General features: G+C 44.1%; 3 protein-coding genes and 1 non-coding gene across 4 annotated transcripts in view; 2 read left to right on the top strand and 2 right to left on the bottom strand.

The window, feature by feature from the left end:
• Window positions 1-2,776, bottom strand: part of ATP7A (ATPase copper transporting alpha) — a 28,577-nt gene extending 25,801 nt beyond the window's left edge. Inside the window, exon 1 of the mRNA XM_040083853.2 lies at window positions 2,708-2,776. The gene's annotated coding sequence lies outside the window, so the exon portion shown is untranslated. The remainder of the gene's footprint in view (window positions 1-2,707) is intronic.
• A 706-nt stretch (window positions 2,777-3,482) lies between these two features.
• LOC120762041 (cytochrome c oxidase subunit 7B, mitochondrial) lies at window positions 3,483-6,027 on the bottom strand. Its single transcript, XM_040084029.2, has 3 exons — window positions 5,626-6,027; window positions 4,230-4,354; window positions 3,483-3,682 (listed from the first exon to the last, which is right to left on the bottom strand). Exons 1-3 carry the CDS (start codon window positions 5,660-5,662, stop codon window positions 3,608-3,610), a joined length of 237 nt encoding a protein of 78 aa, XP_039939963.1. The 5' UTR covers window positions 5,663-6,027; the 3' UTR covers window positions 3,483-3,607.
• Window positions 5,954-6,070, top strand: TRNAL-CAA (transfer RNA leucine (anticodon CAA)). The gene is made up of 2 exons: window positions 5,954-5,991; window positions 6,025-6,070. It is a non-coding gene; the product is annotated as a tRNA-Leu (tRNA).
• Window positions 6,071-7,482: 1,412 nt separating this feature from the next.
• MAGT1 (magnesium transporter 1) lies at window positions 7,483-18,047 on the top strand. The gene is made up of 10 exons (XM_040084240.2): window positions 7,483-7,619; window positions 8,740-8,909; window positions 9,742-9,859; window positions 10,809-10,949; window positions 11,405-11,545; window positions 11,872-11,961; window positions 13,158-13,221; window positions 15,077-15,151; window positions 15,559-15,649; window positions 16,602-18,047. The coding sequence occupies exons 1-10, from the start codon at window positions 7,527-7,529 to the stop codon at window positions 16,615-16,617; spliced, it is 999 nt and encodes a 332-aa protein (XP_039940174.1). The 5' UTR covers window positions 7,483-7,526; the 3' UTR covers window positions 16,618-18,047.
• The last annotated feature ends 928 nt before the right edge of the window (window positions 18,048-18,975 follow it).

The following is an 18,975-nucleotide window of genomic DNA, read 5'->3' as shown; positions in this document are numbered from 1 at the left end:
ATCAATTAGTAAAGAATTTCAGGATTTGACAACACAAAAAAATGGCAATTCCTTTTACAAGTTACCAGCTCTGTTCCATTTTCTTGAAGGAAGTCAGTGTTTCCATGAAGCAAACGAAGCAATAGAAAGAGGTGATTTCTACTTCCAACAGAAGTTTCTCCCCATGGAAAGGAAAATTCAAATGTGATCAAGCACAAGGTGACTGTGACACTCATTCATCTCTCTAAATAGTTTTTTGATGTGCTAACACATGTCACTGTAAGTAAAATATCTGAAGAAATAAGGCTCAATGAGGCCAAAGTAATTCATAGACCCACACTATCAAAAGAAGAAAACTTTAAAAATGAGCAAAGCAAAGAGGAAGTTACAACACCAGTAAAAACTCAAAGAGTCCCATTTTACCCTAAAAAAGGCACTTTGGTGTTTCAAATATCTGAGCACACCCAAGCATCACAGAGCAGCAAAGCTCTGTGCCCCACAGACACACTTTGTGCCAGTTTTGGGATTAGTAAGGATACAACTAGGAAAGAGAGACGCTTCTGGTTACCTGTACAGCTCCAGTTTTCACTAGTTTATAATCACCTTCAATTTATAGCTGCTGTAATTTAAAGAGGTCACAGCTTGGCAAATACCACACAAATGCCAGCAACAGAACCTCGCAGGTTTAATTACAGCCTTTGGATTTCATTAAATTTCTAAATGGCCAAGTGCTACTTAGCTTGCTTTATTTATGGCAGCAGAAAGCTAAATTACTTATTACATTAAATGGAAAAAAGGTGCCTGTCCCTCAGTGTCTGCAGGGACCTATGGAAAAGAGCAAAGGGCAGGAAAGGGAAAAAGCTGCATCATCTCACCCTTAGGCTTGAAAAGTGCTGCAGGAGATGAGTCCAGCAGGGAAGAAGGAGGTTTTATAGGGTTCATGTGCAAACAGAGCCACTGGAAAGCGTGACTAGGTAGGAGGTATGTATGACAGACCCATGGATTGAGGAGGCTTAATCATTGAGAGAGAAACTGCACATCTGCAATAAATGTCACAGCTACGTGACACCTGAAACAGGCTGTAATTCATGTTGCTCAAGACTTGAACAAGCCTTGCTTGGTCAGCGGAGGGTGGAAATTGCTCTCAGGGAATTTATTTCTATACCAACTGCATGGATGGGGAAAAGAAAAGTACACATTGAAAACATTCTGCTTCACTCCTAATGAGTTTTACAGTATTCAAGACAAGTTCTTAGCAAATCCTTTAACTCGTTCTTGGCTTTCCACAGGCTCCTGAAGTCAGACTTTTGGAGAACATTAATGTTTCCTTGGAAGAATCATAGGAAATATTATGAGTAGAAAATAATTTATAACCCCTTGTTATGTGAGCATACCAAGGTCAATGGGAGCTCCTGAGAGTTAAGCATGGTCTCAAAGTACTCAGCAGAACAGTGTGGAATGCATTACACAGTAAAAATAAGAAGATTAAGACAGCAAGCTACATAAAATGTTAGCTTTTGCTTCCCTGCTTTGCCACCTGGGAAGGAAAAAAGCTTCAGGTCTTTTGTCTACTAAGAAAACACATTATAATTATTAATTTATAATTATTAATTTCTAATCAAACTGTATTTGTGCTCACACAGGTCATTGCCATTCACAAAGTCCCACACTACCAAATCTTTGCCTATTTACATCCACACCATTCAACCAGTATTTAAACACAGAAACTCAACCTTTGCTGACTGCAAGAAAGATTTTAAGATTTAAGATTTTAACTTTACACTACTTACATACACTTTCCAGAACATGAACACAGGGAGGCAACAGTTGTGTTGCTCTTGCTCATTTTTGCGAGATTTCACCCCAAAGCATCATCAACAATTATCAGCCCTTTTCTAGAATATCCACACTATGCTTTTAATTAGAAAAAGCTGCTTGTGCACAGAGTGCTGCCATCATAAGGTGGCATAAAAATAAACACTAAGTAAGGTGTTTCAGAGGGACAAGCCGAGCAGCTCAGATGTGGAACAGGAGCTCAGTGACTCATGCGCTCAGAGACTTTCTCTGGCCATTGACAGGAGCACGACAGGGACTTTTCCAAGCGAGCGCAGGCTGACTGCGTGCCGGGACCCGCAACGCCGATGCTCCCTGACAAGCACAGCCGGCCGGAGCCCGCCGGTCCCGCAGCAGCCCCGGCAGCGGAGCCGAGCTCCGGCCCCGCCGAACCCCCGGGGGCTCAGCCGCGGGGAAGCGGCTGAGCAGGAAACGCCGCTCTGCCTCCGGGGCTGCGCTGGGACACGGAGATGCCGCCGAGGCGCTGCGGGGGTGAAGCCCCGGGGCACCCTCATACACCGGAGGGCCCCTCCAAGGAGCCGGACAGACCCCGGCCGAGCCGGGCGTGTTTTGGGACGCGGACCCTCCCCTCCCGCCCCGGGCACGCAGCCCGGCACGGCCGCAGCCGCCCGCACACCCCTTCCCCGCCGGGGACACGGTGACAACGGCCCGGGGGAGCCCCGGAGCACGGGGCAAAGCGGGAGACCCCAGAGCGGGTCCGATCGCAGGCGCCTGAGGCCGCGGGAGCGCCCCCGGTCCGCACCCGCGGAGGGAAGCGGGAGCCCCCCGAGGGTCCGCGCTGCCGGGGACAGCCCCGCAGGACGGGAGAGCGGCGGCCCCGAGGCGGGTCCGCGCTGCCGGAGGGAAGGGAGCCCCGAGCGGGGTCCGCACTCACCGATGGCCGCTCCCGGCCCGGGACCGCCGGGCTCTTCCCCCGCCGTGCCACCTGACCAGCGGCGCTGACGCGGCGGGCACGTGACGGCGGCGGGACGGGGCGGGGCCGCGGCCGCTGTCGCCTATCGCGACAGGAGCCCGCCCGCCGCCAGCCATCGGCGCGGGGGATGCACTGCAAGGACCCTGCCAACCCAGCGCGGCCTGGGATTCTCTGATCGTCAAACACCAGCGTGACCCGATAACCGCTCTCTCCCACCTCACTGCTCCGGTTACTTGTACTGTAAACAGAAGTTAAACGCAGACAGGGCTGGAACCGCCCCAAATCTGGGTCCCTTCCATCCCAAACTCATTCTAGGATTCTCTAAGAATTCATTAGGAAAGTCCCATTGGTCCTGCGATGCTGCCTGCTCCTGTGGAGCCTCTTCAGCTTAAAGCAGAATTTAATTTCTTCACAGCTCTCAGGGGTCTCGGGAGAAGCAGCTTACTGGCAGAGGGATTCAACCTTAAAAATCCTTTTGTGGAAAAAAAAATGGATCTCAACCTTGTCATTGCAAGTCAGATGTAAAGGGATGTGCACTCTGCAGTGGGAATGCAGTAAGGCTGATTTACACGCACAATCTGGCAAAATGAAAACTCAGCAAAGTTCTGGACTTGTCCTTTATCCACCAGCGATGTTTACAGCAACAAATGAGACTGTGTAAAATTACTTGGAGTTTTCACACTATTTCTTACACTTCAGCAGAAGCAGAGCACAGAGGAAACCTCGAAGAGCCAGACAGTTTTCTAGGTATGTTTATTAGACCAGGAATGCCACTGTCCAAGTGGTAATCAGGGAACAAATGCCATTACAGAACCATTTTCTCAGTGAAAGTTTAGACCAGCTCATTAGAAGCAGAGGCTGTTACTCCCTCCATTCAGTTGGAGTGATTCTGCCAACAGGTGAAAAGCCCCACGCAATTTTAAGCTTTGTGAACACCTGTAAAGGGATAAAACCCAAGATTATTATCTCTGAAATCAAAGAAACCTCATGACATAGGGTTATTTTTATTATTTTCAGTTCCGATTTCTTGGTACTAGAACACAACACCTCATTAATTTTCTAATTAAACAAGTGGAATACATTTCTGCTGAATAGTATTTAAATGTTTCCGTTTTCTGTTTCAAAATATGCAACTGTAGAAGAAAGAATCTGGAACGTAAAACCCCACCACCATATTGGTATTTTCATCTAGAAATTTTGCTGCTGAAAGCTTTACCTGTAGAGGTTTGAAATCCCAAGTAAAATAGAGAACATTTGTGTTTCTGATACATTTTCAAATCAGGCAATAGACTGATACAGAAATTTGAGTAATAACTCAAAATCAGGCTGGGAATTAAAAGACCTTTCACCTCTGTCACATCACAATTACAAGGAGTAAGAAGCTCCTAAATTCTGACCACTGAATTTATTTCAAACAGGCAAAATTGACACTTTTCAAGTCTGCAGCTCAAGTCACAAGAGAGCAGTGACGAAACCAACTTACATAGCCCCAGACAGCAGAGAACACAGCAGCTCCACTAAGGAGGACCATGGTTCCATATTTATCGTGGAAGGTCGGCTCGTGCTTGCGATGGGCTTGTCTGACTGCAGTGTGCTGGATGCTACGAGCTGAGGAGTGTCAACGAGTACAGAAATCAACTCAAAAATATGCTCAAACCACCCACAATCCTCATCTCCCACCAGCAGAGAGGCAAGCACTAGTGTTTTTTAAAAGACTAAAAATGCTTTGGATTTAGAACCCTGGAATGACTCCAAAACACGGGATACACACAAATACTTTAATTTTTTTTCAGCTCTCTTAATTTCTCTCCAGAATGTTACTCCTTAAGTCTAATTCCAGTTAAAAAAAAAAAAATCCTCTAAGTTGCCTTTTTCATTAATGTTTCCTTCAGTATTACTGTTTCTCTAAAAAAATCTTTTATTTAGTGCTCAGCATTTTTAGATTTCTAGATGCAAGTATTATCCTGACAGTACGCGTACCCAAGCAATGTCAGGATGAAGCTCACCATCAAATTATGGGGTTGAAGATAGCAGGTTTGGGTAACACTTGCCTCATTCCCTCAGGATTTTTGAAGGGAGGGGGGGAAGGAAACTGAAATAACCCGTGGGCATGAGAAAAAAGAGAAAAAAATCAGATGATGTACATTATAAGTGTACACTATTAAAGGTACACTATTAAAGAGAAGGCAACAGTGAAAAATCAAAGCAACAGCTACAAAAGGCAAATTGCCCATTTGTTGTGTACAAAGCATTTGATGGGAGGGTGATGTGTGCACGAAGATAATACAAAATAAAACCTTTTAGTCTCAGGTCAATGGTTTGCATTTTTACCCAGCTGTAATTAGAGAAGATGATGGTGATACCCGTAATGTTACTATATCCCTCGCTTGCTCCGTAAGGCTGCACAAGACGTTCTTTTAAGCATAAAAAGCCTGAGTATCTACGGAGATACGTTTATTTTAGGTGCCCGCACCTCAGCATAAGCACATCGCGACCCAAGACCAGAGGAACAGACACTGCGGGGTCTGTATCACTGAAGGGGTAACTTTAACCTTGAGTTTAAGGGCTGGGTATTGACTACCCCTTGTCACCGCAAGTTACCAGGCCAGAATGTGCCTTTAGGTACTAGGGAAAGAAAACACCAAGGAAAGGAGTCCTATGTCAAAAAGCAAGTAGGACATAAAAAAGGCTGAAAGAAATTTAAAAAAGCGGGAAGCGAAGGACGCCAGAGCCGACCGCAGCCCCTCAGGTGCCCACACGACCCTCCCCGTGTGGACAGCGAGTCGGGGGCTGAGGGACAGTCCCCACAGGGGAGGGCACAAACCGGGGGAGAGCCCCTGAGGAACCCCCCACACCCCGAGAGCCGCCCCTGCGCTTACCGACGAGGCTCTGCGCGGCCCTGGCCACCGGGAACATGATGAGAACCGAGCGCGTACCCTTGACGCCGGTGAAGAACAAAATGGTCGCGGCGGAAGTGGCGGCGCGGCGGGGGCCTGTGGGTAACGCCGGGCTCCTCCTCGCTGCGGCAGCGTTCTGCGGCCGGGCCGGGCCGAGCGGAGCCGGGCCGAGCCGGCGGTTCTCTGGCTGCTCTGCGGCACCTCCCGGGTACAGACGGGCTCTCCGTAAAGGGCCGAGAGAAAAAAAAAAAAGCAGGTACAGCAGTGATGTCAGCACTAAGTATGTCCCGGTCGGAGATGCAGACGCAGTGTCAGGATGGCCGAGTGGTCTAAGGCGCCAGACTCAAGGCGTTCCGCGCCTTCCCGCGGCGGGTTTGGGTGTTCTGGTCTCCGTATGGAGGCGTGGGTTCGAATCCCACTTCTGACACCACTTTTTTTCTTTTCTTTTTTTCCCCTCCTTTTCCTGTCTGAGTTAACTTAAATTTGCGAAAGCGCCGAGTTGAAAAAGTCTGGGATTTTAGCGCAAATAGAAATCAGAAATAATTAAAAAACCAAATCCTGAAGCCTGAGTAAATCCTTATCTCTCCCTGGCAATTCCGCATCAGAGCCTTAACCCGCCACACACCTGCTGAAGCATTCCCCTGTGCATTTGGATTTTAACAATATTTGTAACACACGCCCCAGCAATTTATAGCGTGCGCGTATAACATGAAGCGTGTGTCTGAAGCAAAAGGGAGGACTTTGCTACACTGCAGGTGGCAGAGCACTGGAACAGCTGCCCAGGCAAGGTGTGGAATCCCCTTCTTTGGAGATACTCAAAAGCCATCTGTAAGCATTTGTGTTGTTTCAAAATGTGGATTATGTAAAATTTTCCTAAGAAAGGATGCTCTTTGATGTTTGAGCTTTGTATACTTCCTAGCTTAACCAACAAGGAAGGAGATTTAATCCATGAAACAGCAGATCTCAAGCTCTACGTGACGTTCAGATGTTGGAAGAAAAATTACTTTTTGGTAGAACTGCCTTGTCGAGGTTTAGTGCTTGACATGTTTCAGTTATCTCAGGCTTAGAGGGAGGTTAACGAAGCTTGGTAAGGAGGATGTACCACTGATGGTGGATGCAAAGAGTGCAGAATTTACGGCGCATTTTGCAGAATTCCCGCGGTAAAGAAGACACTAACAAAGCCAACTTAGCAACTGGGCTGAAATCAGTTCCAACTGGTGGAAGGTAATTCCAGCAGGAGCAGATCACGACCACCAACCCACCGACCAAAAAGAAGAGAAAGTCAGGGCATGCGCACTAATTAGTATGAGAAGCAAAGAGGCGTATTGCCCAATAGAAGATAGAATACTAATTAACAAGAGAACTGCATTACTTGTATCCAGTGAACACAAATTCCTTTGTTTGTTAAAACTTATAAAGAGCGAAAAGTTTTGAGAGTTGGCATGCTTGATTTGTGGAACACCACTGAGAACCCAAGGCTAGCGCAACTCTGATATAAATCAATCCCTCTCTGAGTGTGTAATTACTGGCTTGTTGCACACCGGGTAACGAATCTGATCTTAGTGGACAACAGTGTGTCACCTGCTCCGGGAGACGCTGTCCCAAATGATCTCCAGAGGTCCCTTCGAACTGTAAAGATTCTGTGATGCGGCTGAGCGAGCCGCACACCTGCCACCACTTCCTGGGGTCCCGCCACTCTGCCCCCCTCAGGGTCCGCTCTCCCCTCAGGGCTCCACCAATGGCGCGGCTCCAGCTCGCCGCGCTCCCGCAGGCACAGCCAATCGAAGGCCGGCGGGCACGCTCGTGCCGGCGCCTCTGCCAATCGGCGCCTCGCGGGCGGGGCCTCACAGCCGGCGGGGCGGGGCTGGTGAAGCGGGGCGGTCATGGCGGCGCTGCCGGTGCCGCTGCTGGCGCTGGCGCTGCTGCTGCTGGCGGGATGTGGCGGGCCCGGCGCCGCGGGGCAGAGGCGGAAGGAGGTGAGACTCGCTCGGAGCCCCCGCGCCGCGCTGGGGAGGGTCCTTGCTGAGCGGGGTGAGGGCAGGGCCGGCCAGGGCCCGGCGGGGTGGCCTGGCCTCATCCCGGGTCCGCGCCCTGAGGGGAACCCGCAGGGAGGGAGGGTTCTCGTTGCCAGGTTCTTCAGTTCTTGTTAGGAGCACTGTACGAGTGTTGTCTTCCTAGTGCATGGGATTTGCGGGGCGGAGGATGGGTGGTCTTTGGTTGTAGTCACTAAGGTGCAGCTTACTTCCGCGCTCTTGACCTGCAGGATTTGAAAAAAATCCTTCCATAAAAGTATATATATAAGTGTATACTTGTGTCAGTTGTAAGTCAGAGAAGAAGAATTTATTATTAATATTGTCATGGCGAGATTTTTGGGGCTTCCCTGTGCAGGGTCAGGAGTTGGACTTTGATGTTCCTACTGGCTCCCTTCCAATTCAGGATATAGTACGATGATTTACTCTAACATATTTATCTGAAGAAGGGTGTTAATGAGTAGAGAAGTGCTTTATGATAAATGTAACATTTATGAGTTTGTCGAACTAATGCCTCTTATAATGTTATAGAATTGTCTCCTTTTTAAGGAATATTTTGGTGCTGCGCACTCCTGAGTTTTTCAAATATATTCTGAATTACGATTCCTTTTTCCCAGCAATGCTGAAAATGAAATGTTGAGGTCAGTTCTATCTCTGATGTAGATTCCACTGGCACAGTTTTTGAAAGCTGAAACAGTTTAATGCTTGGTATAGAGTAAAGGCCGTGGAGGGGGGTGGAGGTGGTTGGTACAGCTGAAAGAAATCCTGCAGCTACTGTGAGGAAGGACTGGTGAGCTGAGTGTCTTCACCAGCCTGGTCACGCTGAGTGCTTAAAGCTGTGTGTGGTACTGGGTTGTTGAAGTTAATGAATTATGTTAACATGACTGTCAAAGGCTTCTGTGAATGCCTTGCAGAATCTTACAGAAGTATCACATCACCTGGGTGGTGTTATGAAAAGCAGTGCAGATATTTGTTGCATCAAATTTAAAAACTTGTGACACTGGGAAAAAAAAAAAAACAAAAAAACCCCGACAAATCAACAGTGTTGTTCTGACTTAATTTTCAGATGGTGTTATCAGAAAAAGTGAACCAGCTGATGGAGTGGGCCAGTAAAAGATCGGTGATCCGAATGAATGGAGACAAATTCCGGCGCCTTGTGAAGGCACCTCCCAGAAACTACTCAGTGATTGTGATGTTCACTGCTCTTCAGCCTCACAGGCAGTGTGTTGTGTGCAAGTATGAGCTCCTTTTCTCCTAAATTAGAACCTGAAAGTCATCTGATGCTTTGTAGGAAACTAAATTTAAGAACAGGGTTGAACTTTAGCACATGTGGGAGGAATATACATGGGCAAGTTACAGTAGGATTGTCTTTGCAATTTAATGTGTGGGAATATGCGTACAACGTATTTGTGAGGAAACAACATAATCCTTAGTTTTATCTCTCTCCTAAAATAATCCCTGCTTTGCAGAAACAGTGTTTGCTCTGGAGAAAGATGGTGAAGGCACAGCTTTCCTGGCATGACCTGCTGAAGAAATGTTTGTAGAATTATTGCTGGCCATGGAGCTTAAATGTTGTTCTTAATTAGTATGTTGCTTGGCACTTGTTTACAATTCCAATATCCTGGGTTCTTAACCATATGATAGGTTTTCTGTATTAATCTGGAGGTGGCAGCGGTCTGTAAGGGTGATTTTCATACCCAGTCCGTTGAAATTATTGGTTTCCCACCCTCTGACCTGGAAGAAAGGGCACACCTGGCCACATTTTGGTGCTCTGTGGATTGGCAAATCATGAGCAGCTGGGTTCCATTTCACCTTTCGGTTAGAAATTACCTCAGCTTGTGTTCATGGACTTAACAAATCTTGCCCTTCCATTTAAAAAAAAGCAGGTGCCAAATGCTTCACCTGATGGCAGGCGACTGTCTGTGCTTAAATGGTTTCATTAACACTTAAAGTTTCTTTTGAACATTAGAAAATTAATGGGGTGGGTGTGCACAGCTCCCTCAGCCGCTTTACGGCTCTTGCTGTGGACAAACCCATGATACAGCGTCTCTCTTGGTGTGTTTTCCAGGCAAGCTGATGAGGAATACCAGATTCTGGCAAACTCCTGGAGGTATTCCAGTGCATTTACCAACAAGATTTTTTTTGCTATGGTAGATTTTGACGAAGGCTCAGATGTGTTTCAGATGGTAAGGTCTTTTGCTCTTCTAACATAGTTTTTAGTTTGGGTTTGGGGAAAGAAGGTGAAGATGTTACATAATTTAATGTTGCAGTGAACAACTGAATGAAAAATTAAAAGCTGTTATTCCTGGAAGAAAGATAGCCTGAGCATGTTGGTAGAAGTATTAACAGAACTGACAGATGTGGATAGGTACAAGGAGTGAATTGGTTTCTTTTGACTTTTTTCCCTGAGGTTATCTCCTCTAATAACTCATGGTGTAATTCTTAATGGAATTCTTCTGTGGTATGTGAAGAGGCAAGATAGAAAGCACTGATGTCATTAGGAACAGCTATTACAATTTTTAGATTACTAGAGAATGATAGATTAGGCTTTTGGTGTGGGTTAACTAATTTCTTTTCAAGTACCCAGCCATTTTTCTCTTCTATTGTGGGACCATGATTTTTTTTTCTCCTTGTACGCTTGCAATTGTAGGTCACATTAATAGTTCATTACAGTCTTGCTGATGTTAACTTTTTTTTTCCAGAGGTACTAATCTCTATTTAACAGCCACACAGTTTAGGCAGTGATTCTTTATTAAATAGAAGCTTTTGAACCGGAGAGTTGAAGAGAGATATCTCTTTATTATTCTTGTTAATTTTTTCTTTAGTGGTACATTAAAAATGCATTCATCAAGCTATGGCCTTCCTAGATTTTAGAATCATATATTGCTATTTTGCAGTTTTCTTTATCAAATGTAGTATTTGGAGAGGAAACAGATTCAAAAAAATGTGCATGAAGTACAGAAATGCAAGCTGTGTGCTGCCTACTGATTTTTTTTTTTTTAAAGTCATGGCCATTAAATCAAAGATCTAACTTTTCTGATTTAGCAACAATATTGCAAGTCAGAAATGGCATTGAATTGTGTTACTAAAAAGTTCTTTCACAGGCTATATCCTCTGTGAACTCTCTCCCTGCAGCTGAACATGAATTCTGCCCCCACCTTCATTAACTTCCCTGCCAAGGGCAAGCCCAAGCGGGGGGACACCTACGAGCTGCAGGTGCGCGGCTTCGCGGCGGAGCAGCTGGCACGCTGGGTGGCCGACAGGACAGACGTCCACGTGAGTGCAGGCTCCTTCCCTGAGCATTCCCTCTGCAGGGCCAGCTGGGAAGTGTCATTTGTGTTCTGTGCCTCCTGAGCTGCTCTAAAGAGCTTGTCTACAAAATCTAGTTCAGACACACGACTGCATCTTTCAATTTCCTTACGGTCTCTGTGCTGGTGTTTTGTGTAACGTGTATTTGAGAAGATGGTAATACTCATCTCCTTTCTTGATCTCTGTTCCTGTGGAAGAAAAACAATCTCTAAATTATCAAACAGGGTAAAGTAGTGTAAAACTGAAGTTACAGTATTGGTGGAAGAAGCATTGCTCGCTTCCCAACTCAGATTTAGAGAAACTCAGAAAACGTGCGTGTGCGATATTTTTTCCACTCAATATGTTGTGGGCCTTTTTAGCGGGAGTGCAGGTATAATGTGTAATCCTTCTGAGAGAAAATAATTTCACTGTGCTCTGTTCAGATCCGTGTGATAAGGCCACCAAACTATGCTGGACCCTTGATGCTGGGGTTGCTGCTGGCTGTCATCGGAGGCCTCGTGTATTTGCGGGGCAGCAATCTGGATTTTCTCTATAACAAAACTGGCTGGGCCTTTGCTGCTCTGGTGAGTAATCATGACTCTTGTCTCCCTCTTACACTGAGTTTTGTAGCAGTTCAAGTTTTCAAAAACATCTGCATTTCAAGATTCTTAAAGCTGGTAGAGGAAAATGAGTTAGTTTTGCTTTTTCATAGATTAATAACATTTATATGATCTTAGTCCCTTCAGTCCACTGAATGCTTGATTAGATGCCTTTTGTACAAAGATAAAGTGGGACAATGCTTAGCCTGTGTTCCAAGCCAGTACATTTTAATCTGAAGTGAAAAGATACCAGGTTAAATTAAAAATAAAAGGGAGTCCTTATTAAATAACATTTCTTCTTTCCCCTTCAGTGTTTTGTGTTAGCAATGACATCAGGCCAGATGTGGAACCACATCAGAGGCCCCCCCTATGCTCATAAGAATCCCCATACAGGACAAGTGGTGAGTGTTGCCTTCACTTTCTTTTCTGCATTTCTGTTGTATTTCTGGAGAGTAAGACTGATACTAAGAGACAAATCAGAGTGTAAATTCTGCTCTTGGTTTCTCTCTTTGTGAGTGAGACCTCTCCTGCAGTGAGCAAGGCGAATCAACATGTTTTGCACATATGTTGTATCTCCAATGGTGAAGGGATGTGACAGTTCTAAATTGCTTACAGCACAACAAAGGTGTTTGTGGGTTGAGTTTTATATGTTAAAATTCCTATTGCTGAGCCTGGCAATTATGTTTCAACCTGGTCTTGTTAACTCATACACTCATCTAGTAACTTCCACATAAAACCATTTTTCCTCAAGATTCTTGAGCTGAATTAATATCCAGTAACCTCCGATTTATGAAGTCTCTTTCTTGGGAAAATTTCTTTAACATAATTTGAAATATACTGCTCTGTTCATAACGTAGAATGAGATGCACTATGGGAGTAGTTGCAGTGTTCTGAGACCATTGCATCTGCTCAGGTGCTTACACATCACATACTGGCTTTTCTCATGTTTTTACTCAGGGAATTCATTAGGTGAAATGTCCTTTTGTGCCTGGTTAGATGGGTCAGGCCCTCTCTATTCTTCTGTAGAAAGTGGATACATTTTTTTTTTCCTACATAGATATGACATCATAACCATAATAAGGCATCCCATAGGGATTAAAAATGGTATTTTTTCACAAATTTCAATTCTTTCTGTTAACCCTGAAGTGAAAAAGATTTCAAGTGCTTGGTTCTGGAGCCAAGTGAGTCAGGTTCACACCCAGATTGAAGGGCTTGCCCCTAAGCTAAGCAGCAGCGTGCACAACCTAAGAATCTCAGTCAGGGATTGGATCAGGTTTGGATCACATTAGGATACAGGAGGGCCTAATCTTGGGGTATTCTGCTCAGCTGGATTGAGAATCTGGACCACAAAGGTTGTAGCTGCACTTGCACTTACTGTAATCTGAATGAGGCTGTTTGTGCATGGGGATAGAAGAAGGATCTTTGTTTCTTTTGCAGCTCCCCCAAAAATCAGCAGCTGAAATCATTCATGCTCCATCTTCTGCTCTCTCTTGAAATAAACAATGCAAACCCCAGTCCCAGGCTCTGGAGCTGTTGTTAATCACACCAAAGTTGTCTCCAGTCTTTTCTAAATTTAATTACTCTTTGTCTCTTACAGAATTATATCCATGGAAGCAGCCAAGCCCAGTTTGTGGCAGAAACACACATAGTTCTGCTGTTCAGTATCCTTCCTGGAAGAAGCATGTGGTTGGTGACAGTTTTTTGGTCAGCAAATGCTGCTGCCTTCTCTGTGGTGCTTTGTCATGGCTGTAATTGCCACCTAATGCTGATGCAGAAGCTTGTAAAACCTTTCTGCACTGACAGCTGTGCTTTTCCTGTGCCTCTGATCTTGAAGTTGAATAGAAAAATAGTTACTGCTTTCTCACCTTCTTGTGTAAATTTTGGTGTTGAATTCATTTCTCTATCACTGATCTTTTATTTTTTTGCTTACCTGTGTGACTGTGATACGCAAAGCAATCACGCGTAGACGAGAAATTTCGCAGGGCAGAGTTGTTCCTCCAAGAGAGCCCAAGGCGGAGAACAAGGAGGAGAGCCCTCTGCCTGTTTATTTCTTACTTTTTATACATTTGTGGGTCTGGCTGAAGATTGGCTTTTGGAGTTTTCACCTCTCAGCCAACTGGCCAGACCAGCTGTCAGTTACAATTGTTTTCAGGTGAGAAATATGCAAACAAAGGACAGAGAATGAAAAACAAAGGATTTGTTTATGTTACATATGTGGGAAAAAGGTAGAAACTGCTCCTAATATTGTACAGTAGCTAAAAGGTCTGACTCCATTTTTATGAACAAGCAAAAGGCTTTAAAAAACTCAGAAAAACCAGGGTGACATCCCTGCTTATAATCTTACCATTCGTTCATACTGCTGATACAGGATTTTGCCATGCTGTCAAGAAAGGTAAATGGAAACTTTCAGATTGAGAGCTTTTACCTTTCTCATTTGTACAAAAAGTACTTCTTTGGGATCATAAGAATACCTTAAAATTCAATGTTCATGTTTTTGATCCATCATTTGTAACTTTAGTCATTTCTGGCTGGAGCTTTTCTTCTGTATCTTGTCACCTGTATCAGCGTTCCTTTATTTTTTATTCAGGACCTTTTCTTGTATTTAATATTTTAAACTTAAAACAGGCTCTTGGAGGAGAACTTCTGATCTTTTTCTGTTACTGTACTTTTGATCCACTTGGTCCAATTCAAAACATAAACTTTGTGTTGATGTTTTTTGTGTTCTTGCTCTCCATCATATTATGGACCCAACCCAGCCATTGCTGGGGATGTTTCAATTTATTAAATTTGGTGAGCTTTCTGTGGGTTCAAATCATTTCCCTCCTGTGCTGAAGGTGGGCTGTGTCTGAAATGGAAAGATTCCTGATGGAGTCAATAGTAAATATTTTTCCTTTCAGGAGGACATGTGGAACTGGACATTTGTAGTGAAATGGAATGAAATCTTTGAGAATTCTGTCTTTAGTTCCACTGGATTCAGTCCTTTGCTGGGATTCATTCTTGGCAAATATCAGGCCTTTTGTGTTGTCTATGTTTCTTTAATTTTATGATCTTTAATTTTTTTAAAATTTGAAGAATTAGAAAAGAGATATGGCCGGTTGAAAAACAGCCTTTTGGATTAAATACTGCATGTGTTTTATTTGTTCTGTTGGCTGAGTGAATGCAGAAGCTGAATTCCTTTGGGGATTTTCCAGTAGAGAGCAGCAGTAGGAGTGGACTCTGGGAAGGAATGCTGCTACTTTACAAGCTGAGATAATACATGCATGTTTTTAATTTTGTCTGAAGACTTTCCAGTTTATATTTTAAGCTTTGCATTTATTTTCTCTTAAAAGCTGACATTATGAAGTCTTTCAGTTGTTCTTTTTTCCCCTCATAGTTGCTGATTTGGCCGAGAAGTCTTTGATTTTTCCAGTGAGTTTTAATGGCCCAGGTATGGTGTGGGAGCTGAGTTTAGGGGACCAGGAGTGTTGTTTTGAGTCTATTGTACTTTGTTGGTTTAGCCTTAAACAGCATTTGTAGATGGTGGAGTTACTTTAGGAATGGTCCTTCTCCACGAAGCTGCTACATCTGACATGGATGTGGGGAAAAGAAAAAGTAAGTACTGATACTTTGCTCTCTGAGCAAAAGCGTATTCAGTGAAGTGTTTGATACACCACTTAACAGAAATGCTTCTGCACTTGGGGGTTTTGTTCACTTCCCTCCCACCTCGAAGCTGAGAGAATCATCTGGATTTTTGACAGTTTGTGCAGTTGCTTAGCAAAAACTGCGAGATAAACCCCCTTTGGCAGATACAGATAAAGAGGCTTTGCGGTGTTTTGCTAGTAAGAGGGAAAAGAAGGGACCTTTTCTCAAAGCATTTGTATAAAATTGATATTAATTTAGTATTTCTCAACGACACGGATAGAGGCCTCATCTGCCCAAACCTGTAAATATTGCAGAAGGCTTTGAAACCCTGAGTCACTGAGGTGCCATCACAGCCTCTCCCTGTGCATCTCTTGCAGTTATGTGCATTGCTGGCATTGGCTTGGTGGTGCTGTTCTTCAGCTGGCTGCTGTCTGTCTTCAGATCCAAATACCACGGCTACCCCTACAGGTACGTCAGGCTGCGGCCCTGCAGCCCCTGCCCTCCTGGGCTGTGGGGTACAGCTGTTTCCTTTGGGAAATGCTCCTTTAGAAGTGCTCCACTGGTTTCTCAGAGTAGCAATAATTGGGTGATAAAGTCAGCAGAAATAAGAGTGTTTCATGGATATCGTAATTTTTCAATCTAGCCAAAGGAAAGATTGTGGAACTCTCCTTTTCATGCCACTGCATGTTATAAAATACTTCTGTTTTCAGGATGATAGCCAGCTTATACTGGCAACAAATGTATTTTTCCCCCTATTTTTCTTTCTTCCATATTCATACATCTTCATTATTAATCCCTATTTGTGAGAGTAGGGAGGATGCCTTATGCTTTAAAGCTGCCTCCATTTGGGGATTGCTTGTGTAAGGAGTCTAATACTGTTAATTGACCACTTCTATATATGTCTGACTGATACCTTAGGTGTATTTGCTAGCTTTTATGCATTTTGAAGCAATAAGTACATGTTGAAGGGCCAGTTTCTAATGGTTTCCCCATCTGCAATGAGCTGAATATGTCTATAAAGCTAAACTGATAGACAGATACTGTGCCCTCTCTATGAGAAATGTGTTCTTATTTAAAAATATCTAAATAATAAAACTTGTTATTTTATGAAGACATTTCCCAAGACTAAAAGACAGCTGAAATTATTCCCTTTTTGATAACTGGTCACCTTTTGTTCTGATCTCTGCAATGATCTTAGATACTCCTGCTGACTTTATTGTAGGGAAGATGTGGTTGTCTTTGGTTTTGAGTTTTTAGAAGCTCGTTTTGAAGTGACTTCACAGCTGCTTTTGTTGTAGCAGCATCAGGCTCAGTTTCTCCCTCTGATTTTCTTGGCATTTATAAAAGCTAGAAGTGGAATGTTGCATACCTTTGTTTCATATAAAATTAACAAGAATGTTTGTTATTTTGCTCTTTGCAGTTTCCTAATGAGCTAAAGAATTCCAGGGTCTGTAACATCAGGAAGGTGGTGGCTCTGAAGTTGGATGTGGTGGAATGAGGAGCTCAACATGTGTGGTTTGTGCTACCTCTGCTTACACTGAGACAGTTAAACACTGAACCAAAGACAATGTAGTGCCTTAAACACAGCAAGCAATTTGCTCTGAAGGACACAGAGTGTTAAGATGCAATCTCTCTTTCATAAGCTTTACATCTTCTTAAGCAACTCTACTACTAGCAAAATTCAGAATGCAATGCTTAAAACTACATTTCCACGGACTAACTAGAAACGGTACTTTCAGTTCACTTGGATAAACTATTTACCATGTTTCTTTTTCCCTTGAATATCACCTTATTTCATATTTGTGCATAGCAGGTGACAGCAGCTTCTCTGTCGTGCCTTTTCATGGTTGAGGAATCAACTCCATGTACCTGGAAATCTTTTCCTTCAGCCTGTGTGCAACCCTTGGAGCATGCTCCAGGTTCCAGTGTGGAATGGGTGTAACCTAGAGCTGTGTCTGATTTTTGAGAAGGGTTCTTAACTGCTGTATGATGCAAGAGGTTGTTTCACAGATGAAGGGGGAGTTTTCAACATGTACAATGGAGTTATTAATTAATTAAATCTTTCTTTGCCAAATGCTGAAACTGCAATGTTTAAGTTGTCGACTTTGACTCAGAGCTGGAAAAAAATTCTTAGACTGTCCAACGCTCTCAAGAATATGAACCAAAAGTACAAAGGTAATTATCTATGTGTTGCATGAATTCAAAGTCGCTAACTGGCTTTCAAGTTACTGCCTAGAGCCCTGGCAAACTAACAGATACCAGATTTGGGGTCTCTGTATAAGTTCTTGGATTCTCCACTTGTTTTCTCCACGTTTTCATCCTTTGGGCAGAGATGTCTGCTCCCAGGATAAATGTTACCCCAGGACACATTTGATAGCCTTACAATTGAATGTGTGTGCTGCTTGCTCTCTCCTTTTGTTCTCTCACCTCACAAAGATACTTTTGCCTTAAGATTTCGTGAGTGGAAGACATTGTGCCTCAGCAAAAACTGTTGTGCAGTTCAGCAGTTGCACTACAGGAAATCTTTGCAGCCTGATCCAGTAACACTTCCTTCCGTAGGCTCTTAGAGGTTTGTAGGCAGAGACATGTCTCCTGCTTCTGCCTCTCTCCTCTCTCAAAGGGTTACAGAATTTGGATATTTGAATTTCTGAAAGGATTGTGTCACTCCAAGTAGAATGTTATTATGCAGTTTTGCTAAATTAATACACATCTCAAGTGCCTTAACTTCACTAATTTTGTTGTTTGACGTTTCAACTCATTGAGATGCATTTTTCTATGCCATATAGAATGATAAGCCTTAGTGGAACAGATAAATTGTGTGCCTGACTGAATTTTGGACAAGTTTCAATAAAACTTTTCAGTCTAATCTGTGCTCCTGTGTCTTTTGAACTTTTGACATAAAACAAGCCGACCTCTTGTCTTCCCGTGTTGTTTCAACACGTTAATCATAGCTTGTCTGTACAGAATAAGTAACCTGAGGATGGGTGAGTAGACTGGATTGGTAGCCTGTATGTGTTTATGTGGAGAATTACAGCCCAGAATGTCAGCACCAGAGAGCTGCTCATGCAGCCAACTGGTAGCATAAAGATTACGTGATTTTGCCTTGTCTTTGACAGCTGAGGTGTGGTGAAAATCTTGGATTCCTGGAGTTCTAGACAGATCAGCTCCCGGTGTGTCTGGAGGTGGAATCTTGTTAGCACTGTAGATTTGCCTGGAACGACTCAGCGCTGCTGTACTTGTGGCTTTTTTTCCTGTCCAGTTGGTAAAATGCTTCCCATAAACTTTTTCAGTTATAATTTGTTCTGTCCTTCCAAAACCACCCAGTTCCATATTGACTACAGTTTAAGCAGTGGCACCTCATGCAGGTGAATGCTGAAGTAATGTTTGCCTTCCACTTGAGGTGGCCGCAATGTTGAGTTTGGGATTTTGCTGGGGTTTTTTTCCGTGCTGGGATGAAAAGAGTGCTCCTTTCTTCCAACAGTTTTTCTGCTCTCTAGGCTGAAACTGAAGTGCATGGAGGAGCACCAGGTGTGGTAGTGGAGCAGAAGATGGAGTGCTTGCAAGGACCAGTGGCAGGTTTAGAGAGGATGAATTCTGGCAAGGTTTGACTTGTGCAGCAGTTGAGAGGTAATGGCTGGCTCTAATTGTTACCCAGGGTGATTCTTTGGGCCAGGGGCGCTGGTAGCTCACTGGTTAATGTAACACAGCTGGGCCAGCAGAACAAAGGTGAACAAGGCAGTGCATTGCAGACCTGCTGTGGGGAAACTGGGAATTGCTGTGGACATCTCCTTTAG

The sequence above is a fragment of the Hirundo rustica genome, chromosome 21, assembly GCF_015227805.2.
Source record: "Hirundo rustica isolate bHirRus1 chromosome 21, bHirRus1.pri.v3, whole genome shotgun sequence".
Lineage (NCBI taxonomy): Eukaryota > Metazoa > Chordata > Aves > Passeriformes > Hirundinidae > Hirundo > Hirundo rustica.
The sequence above is the reverse complement of the archived record's forward strand: the minus strand, read 5'-3'. Positions and strand labels throughout refer to the sequence as shown.